The sequence below is a fragment of the Triplophysa dalaica genome, chromosome 16, assembly GCF_015846415.1.
Source record: "Triplophysa dalaica isolate WHDGS20190420 chromosome 16, ASM1584641v1, whole genome shotgun sequence".
In the NCBI taxonomy this organism is placed as follows: Eukaryota; Metazoa; Chordata; class Actinopteri; order Cypriniformes; family Nemacheilidae; genus Triplophysa; species Triplophysa dalaica.
In genome coordinates, this window is record NC_079557.1 from 1,139,936 (window position 1) to 1,149,549 (window position 9,614).

General features: G+C 35.9%; 1 protein-coding gene across 1 annotated transcript; it reads left to right on the forward strand.

Annotated features, from left to right (window-relative positions):
- The first annotated feature begins 2,325 nt into the window (after positions 1-2,325).
- LOC130437853 (glycerophosphocholine cholinephosphodiesterase ENPP6-like) lies at positions 2,326-9,558 on the forward strand. Its single transcript, XM_056769494.1, has 8 exons — positions 2,326-2,682; positions 4,212-4,391; positions 4,597-4,708; positions 6,031-6,172; positions 6,259-6,438; positions 7,217-7,354; positions 8,282-8,405; positions 8,808-9,558. Exons 1-8 carry the CDS (start codon positions 2,454-2,456, stop codon positions 9,017-9,019), a joined length of 1,317 nt encoding a protein of 438 aa, XP_056625472.1. The 5' UTR covers positions 2,326-2,453; the 3' UTR covers positions 9,020-9,558.
- Positions 9,559-9,614: the final 56 nt, after the last annotated feature.

Here is a 9,614-nt window from a genome sequence, read left to right on the forward strand (position 1 = left end):
CTGTCATGACTCATTAGACGCTTTATTAATCTAATCTAAGGGAGGAACAATTAGCTCCTTGGTTACTGCCTCAAATTATATTCTTTGTCACGCAACAGAGTTATAGCAAATGTTTGCCTTTGAACACATCCAGACATATGTTAATTTCGTTGGCTAATTACAGGGCCCAACATTAACCCCAATGATGGAAATAAATAATAACTTTACTTGTAACAGTTTTGTTGCAAAGCACAATCTTATGGTGAAATTAGATCTCGTGTTTGTTGAGTTAAGACCGAATTATTGTTGTATAAGCATCATAGCAAGAAGGCTAACAAACGTAAGAGTTAACGTTACCACCCATTAACATTAGCCCTTCATTGATGATGGATAACGTCACCGTAATCATACAGAGAGAACGTAGTTACATACCTTTATCTTTTGCTCCTTTCTCCGCTTCTACTTTGATTTTTTCTTATATTGGGCACCTGACGGCTTAAACCTTTTTCTCTCCATCGCTTTCATGTTTATCTGGCACTCGACAATCAAGACTAAACCACTTCACCTCCACATAATCGTTTTGGATTAACTTTTTTTATTAGCCATTTCACACACAATGCAGAAAAAAAACGTGGAAAAATAGGCCTGTGCTTTAAAATTATGAATGAAATGTGCGTTATTTAGAAGAAAGTCAAGGTGTGACTGATTTTAGCCCACTAAATGGGCCCCCCTCCTTGTCCGCTCCATTTGGGAGAGGTGAACTGTCCATCAGGGGATCAGCCCCTCCCCTTTACAGTTTTCACACAGCTTCTGCGCTTCTCAGCAAGCAGGGGCGGCGATTTGCCAATTCCCCACACAGACAGTTATATTATACATAATAGAAACCTGCTTTGCGGCGCGGATTATTTTTCTTTTTCAAGTGCTTGTGCCGCCCCCCACGTGTCGTGAAAATTTGGCGCCCCGGGCGGCTGCCCGGTTCGCCCGTGCCTAAAACCGCCACTGAGTCTACATCTTTCCCATGTGGAATGAGACATTCAATTCGATTTCAATTGTTTATTTCTCTGTCTATCAGGATCTGCGCGTTTGACAAAACCTCACAAATCAACAATGTGTTCATTCATCGTGTGTGTCTTCTGCTAAACAAACTGACGTCATCGGCACAAATTTAATACATTATAATCCACTGGGAACATATTAAGTTAACTTCCTCGGGTACTCCCGGCCGAGACTGGTATCTCCCGAGGTTTTTTCCCTCCATGTATTTATCATTGTTTATATATTATTAGATATTATTTACGAGAATTATCTTTCTTGTTCTATAAACACAATGCACTGTGTTGTGTTTGTCATTTTCTGTGATTTTCTGTTTTCTCCTGTAAAGCAGCTTTGGAAATATCACATTGTGAAAAGCGCTATATAAATAAAATGGAGTTGAGTTTTATTTGTGAGCTTCAATGTGATATTTTATCGGAATAAACGGTGTTTATTTAAATATTCTTGTATGTTGTCACTCTGTAGACTGAGGCTCTCATGAGGGGAATTAAAAGTTGGATTACAGCGCGACCTAGTGGAGGAGTAAAGACACTTCTGTTTAAAAACCCTTTCCGACGCAAGAGGTCAGTACAGTATATGAAGAGTTTGTTTCCAACTCCGTTTCTATAAAAATTCAAAAATCATGTTTTTATTATCATTTATTGTGTAAATTAGCTGTATTTGTTGAGTTATTATTGCTGGCATCAAAAACAAAATGTATTGATATAAATTGAAAGACACAATAAAAAACATGATTTTTTAATTAGTTTTAAAACAAATTTTGGAATTAAACTCTTCATATGCTTTCATGAACTCAACTCCTGTTGGACATGAACGTTTGTATATGACAATGTTTTTTTTCTCCTTAACAATAATAAGCCGAGAGAAATACAAACAGAAGCACTGTAGAGACATTATCATTTATGTAGTCAATGTTTAAACTTGCATCTTAGGTTGAAACACCAAAAATCAATATATACTGAATTGAAGATTGATAAATTGAATTTATTCTAAAGATGCACTTGAATAAATTGAATTCTTTCTTCCTTTATTTACCCCCCAACTGTACGAATAAGATATTTTGAAGAATGTTTATCACCAGTCAACACTGAATTCAATTTACTTCCATTTTATGAACACAAAACCACTGAGACATTTCTCAAAATATCTTCTTATCTATCTCACTAACTAATTTTAATTTACACACTCTTCGTTCATGTTAATGTAGCAAAATGTTATTAACTTTTGTATCTCGGATGAGTTTTTGTTTCAGTGTCTCCTCCTCCTGGACATTCATTAGCTGATGGCTGTGAAGGAGGGACGGCTGTGGACTCTCTCACCCCCCCAAAACACACACACACAAAACACACCGTTTGTGTGTTTCTCAGTCATCAGCACTCTCAGTCAGTGTTTGTTCATCTGTCCATCAGTCTCAGAACATCATGTCTCAATCAGTCCTGAACATCTTCATCCTCCTCCTCCTCTGTAGATCCTGCGACTCCAGCCGCAAACTTCTGCTCTTTCTCATCGATGGTTTCAGGTACGATTATACGGACGATTTACAAAACCTGGAAGGATTCAGAGAGATCGTGGAAAACGGTGTGAAAGTGGATTACATGACTCCAGATTTCCCCAGTCTGTCCTATCCAAACTATTATTCTCTAATGACAGGTAAGACTTGCCAACAAACTTTATATGTACCTATTGTGTTTTATTGGTGTGTAAACATAAAAAAGTCCAGATAAGCTATCAAAACTTTATTATGCTATTTTCTTACTTTTTATTATTCACATTTATGGTTTATTTATTCAATATGATGCATTGTATCGTACGCTTTTCTCTTCTAAGGGTTTCATAAATGAATAATGGGAAACATATTTTAGGTCATTTTAGGTCCAAATGTATGAACTTTAATCAAGTGCTTTGAATATAAAGTCAGCAGATTTTAGTATCACCTACTGATATTATCCACGTGAAGTGATTAGATTGTCGAGTTTTGTGAGATGTTATGGAATTTAAGATGGTAATAAAGCCCTGGGGTTTTTAATGGGTTACATGTGTCTCGAAAGCTAAAATACACAAACAACGATGCTTACCTAACCATCGCACCGGTGTTATTGTTTTTCACCACATAATTCATTCCGTCTGTGCACACAAGTCACAGTTCAGACTAAAGACACAATAAAGAACACATTGTGTTATATGTGTTATCTGCTCATTCATTATTGTGTGAAGAGAAGTAAGACCTTCACTGCAAAAAATCACATTCTTCCTAAGAGCTTTTCTCTTGTTTTCAGTAAAAATATCCAAATCTTCTTAACTCAATTAACAATTACTTGACAAGAAAAGTGAAAAAAACCTTTACTCAACTACAAAATTCAAGATTATTTTTCATTTGGCTTGTTTCTACCATAAATTTGCTTAATTCTTATATTTATTTTCTTAAAAACAACGTTCACACTCATGTGACTCTGACACACTCAGAACATCAACATCTCATAACTTTCATATTGATGCATGCATTATATCCATTATTTCAGCCTTATGTTTCTAATAACAGTTTTCTTGCCTGTCCAATCATTTATGATAAATGTGTATCACACAAATAATGTTAGAATAACATGGGAGTGTTTAGAGGACATGTTCATAAAATTTTCTTCTAACATTAGTGCAAGAACCACTTTTAACTTTTGGAAAACATTTGCCGTTTTGTTGTGTTTGAGTTGATATCACATCGTTGATATTCAATTTAACCTTTTTTTAGGACCCGACTCAGACACCTTATGCTACATTTAATGATAATAAAAATAATACTAATTGTTTTTGTTTTTTATATTATTATTGTACAAAAAAGTTGTTGTCCAGTATATTTATGTTGCTTTTGTTTGGGTGTCATCGTGAGAACTTCTGTATTTATCAAATGTTACTAAACCAACAAAATCAGCGACTATGAAACAAACAAAACATGAACGACGTGATGATGAGCGTGAGTTCAACAAAGAGCCCATCACACATCATCACACATCATCACATCTCAGGCTTTCATGATGTGCTGATGGCAGTTGTTTTGTTTTCACACGTTCTCTGTATGTCTGTTCTGATCCTTGATGACACATGACCTGAACTTCAGGTGAAAATCCTCCTCTGGTCCCTGAACAGTAAACACTGGTTAGGTGACTTCACTTCTCCTCGTGTTGTAGGGCGCTTCTGTGACGTGCATCAGATGACGGGGAATTACATGTGGGATAAAGACTCCACGAAGGAATTCTTGATCGGGACAAATGTGGACAGCCGTTTGCCTCTGTGGTGGGACGGTTCAGAGCCGCTGTGGGTGACCGGGCAGAAACTGGGAAAGAGCGTCTACATGTACTACTGGCCCGGTCAGTGTAACCAAATCACTTCATTATATCATGAATATATCGAGCTCCACATACAGTCATGGATCTGACGTCTGGATTCAAACACTGTTACAGATTTTGCTTTTTGAAGAATTTAAAGAGCAAAGCTTGAAGTGTTTGAGCTGTAAAAAGGAAACGTTTCACAAATGAAAATTTGTGTTCTGAAGTGTTTCTTCTGTTCATTCAGGCTGTGATGTGACGATTCTTGGTGTGAGACCTTCATTCTGTGAGAAATATGTGAACAGCCCGTCAGACAAGAACCTGACAGACGCGATGGAGGACGCTCTCAACAGCTTGAAGTAGGAAAAATAAAAACCGTTCGATGTTTTTTGTGTTCTCAAGAAGTGAAGAAGTTAAATCAAGAGCAGAGAATGTTAACATTAAAAATATATATAAAAAAATATATATAGTTTATTTTATCTTCTAATAACATAAACTAAAAAATCTAGTTTTGAAAATATTTGCAGAGTGATTTGTAAGCATCTTTTACGGAGCGTCTATTTACACTGAGTATAAATAGCTCGCTTTGTTGGTAGAAACAATTTGGACTGACTCCGCCCACCAGTATCTGATTGGATTAGAGAAAGTGTAAAATCGACACCGTTTTGAATTGTGATTTCAGTGGATAACTCTGCGTTTACACCAGACGCGAATGAAGCGTTTTGCGCGAGTAAACCCGCGTCAAAATAGTCGCCCGCGAAGGTTGAAAAATATTTAACTTTTCTCGTCACTCACGCGAAAATAACAATCTTTTCCCGCGAGTATAAAGACGTAGAAGGCGATTGTTTACATTTGCTGTGAACTCAAAGTGTGTTCAAATCCTACTTTTGCAGAAATAGCTTTTTTACCCTTTTCTTTCACATATCAGATCACGATGGCATTTGTTTTCAATAAAATTAAGTTTTATTCATAAAGTTTAGGCTTAGTGTGGCTGGGCGTAGATGTAGGTCTTTATTATCTTAATAAGTTATCATCCTTTTAATAATTCTTATATATATAATTATTTACACTTTGTTATTATTACTCATTACACGGCTCGTTGGAAAGCTTGATTCTGATTGGACAGTCACGACATTTTGACAGTTTTTCTGACAAATTAAATATAAATATGTCTTTTAATAACACATATGACATTATATTTACAAAAGGTTAAACCAAATTCCCTGTTTGTGACATTTGAATGTCGTTTCTTTCCTTAAAACCTAAAATAAACAACGTTTCCTCACGGAAAGTCTGCATTCTGAAAAAAATTGCTTATAAAATATTTAAAATTCACATTTCAGGTCCAGTTTTTTTCAGATGTGGCAAGTAGCCGTGTAATAAGCCGGATAATGTACGGCCGGCTGTTATCGTGAAAAACGTCAGGAACTGATCACACTGTCTGGGCTTATGTCTATGATAACAGCCGGCTGCCTGTAAAGAACATCTTACTATTTACAACTAACCCATAGAAAACACAGCTAATTTCAGTTAATGTAAATAGCATATCGTAAAGAAATCCTGCTATATTCACTTGGTGTAAACAGAACCTAACGCTGTTTAAAGTTTGTGTCTATTGCTATCTACACTGCTGCCAATTATTTGAAGTGTGTATTTGATGTGTGTGGTTTGTTTCGAACAGGAGTAGTAAAGCAGACATGGCTGCGATATATTATGAGAAGATTGATGTTGAAGGTCATCATCACGGTCCTCGTTCTCCACAGATCCAGAGTGCCGTGCGCTCACTGGATCAGGCTCTCGTACACCTCAACCGTAAAATCAAGGTCTGTTTCTTCACAAGTCAAACTGAAGTTTAATTGAAATGTTTACTTGATTCTGTGTTTGTGAAACACGTTTGTGTCTTTTTCAGGAGAAGAACATGAGAGATGAGATAAATGTGGTGTTGTTTTCTGATCATGGTATGACCGAGCTCAAGTGGATGGAAAAAGTCATCGAGCTGGACAAATACATCTCCATGTCAAGCATCATTAAAATGATGGACAGAGGGCCGGTGGTCAGCCTGTGGCCCAAAGAAGACAAGTTTGAGGAGGTGAGATAATCATTTCAATCTGATGTGCGTTTGCTCAAAGAACCTAAAAAAATGAACAAACCGGTAGTATATTCCATCAATCATTGTGAGCGGAGACACTTCATGTCTTCATATATGTGAAAGCGGTCGCTGCTTTTCAACTCGAGGTGACATTCAGACTTTGTACCGTGTTTGTGACACCTGCACCTTCAGTGGTATTTTAATCTTTAACAAAGTTAACTTACTCATTCATCTGTTAACAAATAACCGATGCCGTCAATAACCGTCCACCTGTACAGATTATATTTAATCCCATATGATACGAAATAGGCCATGAATCATTCAAATAAAATAAAACCATTTGAATCTTTTGCCGTATCAACTTGTCTTCTGAAATGAAAAAATATGTAAAAAGAAATATCATTTGAAATGTAAAAAAATACATAATTTGTATTATTACAACCATTTATAAATATTTATAATATAGCTTGTAGGTGATTAAAATAGTATTTCAGAAATATTACAGGGCAGTTTTTGTACTGTATTACAAATAGAGCGTAATGGACTGCAATGCACTTAATTATAAAATGACAATCTGGTCCTAAAACTTTTATTCACATAAAGCAATTTGTTTTCATTATGTTATTTTTATTTTTGGGTGACCTGCACTCTATAGAAAACATTAAAACTTTTTAACCTAAACACAATTGAACTTTCACTAAATATATTGTGTTTTATTGTGTTCTTGACAGTGCTGTGTACAGTAAACATACACAGTTTTTCTTATATTGTAATGTAGATCTATCAAAACCTGAGCAAAGTGAACAACATGAATGTTTATAAGAAGCAAGAGATTCCCGACCGATATCACTACAGGAACGGGAGATTCGTCTCGACACTGACCCTCGTGGCAGAGCCCGGATGGTTCATCACTGAGGTTTGTCTCTTCATAACATCCTGATCCATCGTAGAAAAGGTCAATGGAAATATGAAGTGTTTTGTCTTTTTATAACATCAAATATTTGTCATATGTTATATAAATATGTTATGTGCACTCCATAGACATAAACAAGAGATGTGTTGCTTTCATAAAACTGTGACTTTACACTAAAATATTCAAGACATCCAAGACATAGACATAGTTTTCTCATCTTTATATCAGTTCTGTTATCACAGATGAACTTTTGAACCTCTGGTGATTCTCAGGCGTGTGATATGGAATTTTCCACTACGTTCCCTACTGATCTGTTTAATGGCCTGTTTTAGAATAGAATAGACTGGACTATCATATCATAGACTAGACTAGACTAGCATAGACTAGCATAGACTAGACTAGACTAGATTTGACTAGACTAGCATAGCATAGCATAGACTAGCATGGCCTAGACTAGGATAGCATAGTATATCTTAAACTAGACTAGCATAGCATTGCAAAGCAAATCATAGCATAACCTAGACTGAACTAGACTAGCCTAGAATAGGATAGTGTACCAAAGCATAACATACATAGACTAGACTAGAATAGCATAGCCTAGACTAGCATAGGATAGCATAGCAAAACTAGCCTAGCATAGCATAGCATACCCTAGACTAGCATAGGATAGCATAGCAAAACTAGCCTAGCATAGCATAGCATACCCTAGACTAGCATAGCATAGACTAAACTAGACAAGAATATACTTTGTAGATTCTCAGTAAGACCAGCGATGTCAGAGAATTCAGCAGCATCATGATTCAGTTGTGCATATAAAGCCCCTTTAGTCCAAAAACAACAGTGTGTGAAGGACAGATTTCTCAGAGATGTTTCTTAGGGTTTACTGCAAAAACAAAACTGTGAATTCAGAAATTCTGCTTTCTTTTACAGAATAAAGGCAAACTGCCCTTCTGGAAAAACAGTACAGGGGAGGCCGAAGGTTGGCAACACGGCTGGCACGGTTATGATAATGAGTTTATAGACATGAGAGGATTCTTTATGGCACAGGGACCGGGTGAGACACAACACACTGGACCACTTACCCCTTTAGATTCTTATAAGAGAAAAGATTCTCTTTAATATCTCAATTATTTCAGCTAGACATCAATAAGATTAAATTTAAAATAAGACCGGACTAGATATCTTACAAATGTGTCTGTCAATAGACTTTGAGAAGAGATGACAACAACGTGTCAAACTGAGCTCAGATTTGTCTTGTTTGCACTCAAAATTTAATATTATTGAAGATCTCAACATGACCTCAAACATTTCTCAACTGCATCACCTAAATACGTTTCGTTTGGTTAATCTTTTTCATTTCTTCTATGCAATTTTAGAAAGAGAACCTTTGTGACCATTTAGACGGAGCAAATTTAGGTAATAATTCATATTTTTGTTTTGATATTTTTCTCTCCAGACTTCAAGACAAATTACCGCGCTGGTCCCATTCGATCAGTAGATGTGTATAATATTTTATGCAAGACGCTGGGGATTGAACCTCTGCCCAACAACGGCTCGTGGTCCAGGGTGGAGAGTATGTTAAGAAGCTCAACAGATGTCACACGACCCGCTCTGATCTACAGCTTGCTTCTGTCATTACTGCTGCTCATACAGTCTGAAATCTTCTAGATTAATCCACAGCGGTTTATGAAGGACTCCAATTCACTTTGATAACATTGTTCAGATCTTCAGACCCAAGACAACTAATGTGAAACATGTTATATTTTATAGTTTTAATGCGAGACATGTCATCAGAAACACGATGAGAAAAAGCCTTTTTTTGTTCTTTGTCACTTCATGCTGATGGAAAAGAGAAAATGATGCTGTATGGGATGAACCAATTTGCACAGAGATTTATAATTTGGAAACATTGTGATCTTTTATTCTTTTGCTTTATCTCAAGTTTTAGTATATTTCATGTATCTGTGAATAATCTCTGTACACACAGTTTGTCTACAAGAACACAGAGAAAATACTTTTATTTATAATTACTGTAAAAAGGAGTAGTCATGCTAGTTTTTAGTAGTTTTAAATGAAAATGAAGCATTAAATGTGTCATTTTTATTTCATTGTTTTATTTCTATAATAATAGAGTATCGACCTTGTTTCATTATAGAATTTATATTAAGATTGTACTCATTTTCCATAATTAAAAAATGTTAGTTATAGTTGGACTCTTATTTTGAATTCTATGGTACCGCTGCCGCTCATTGAATGATCTCTT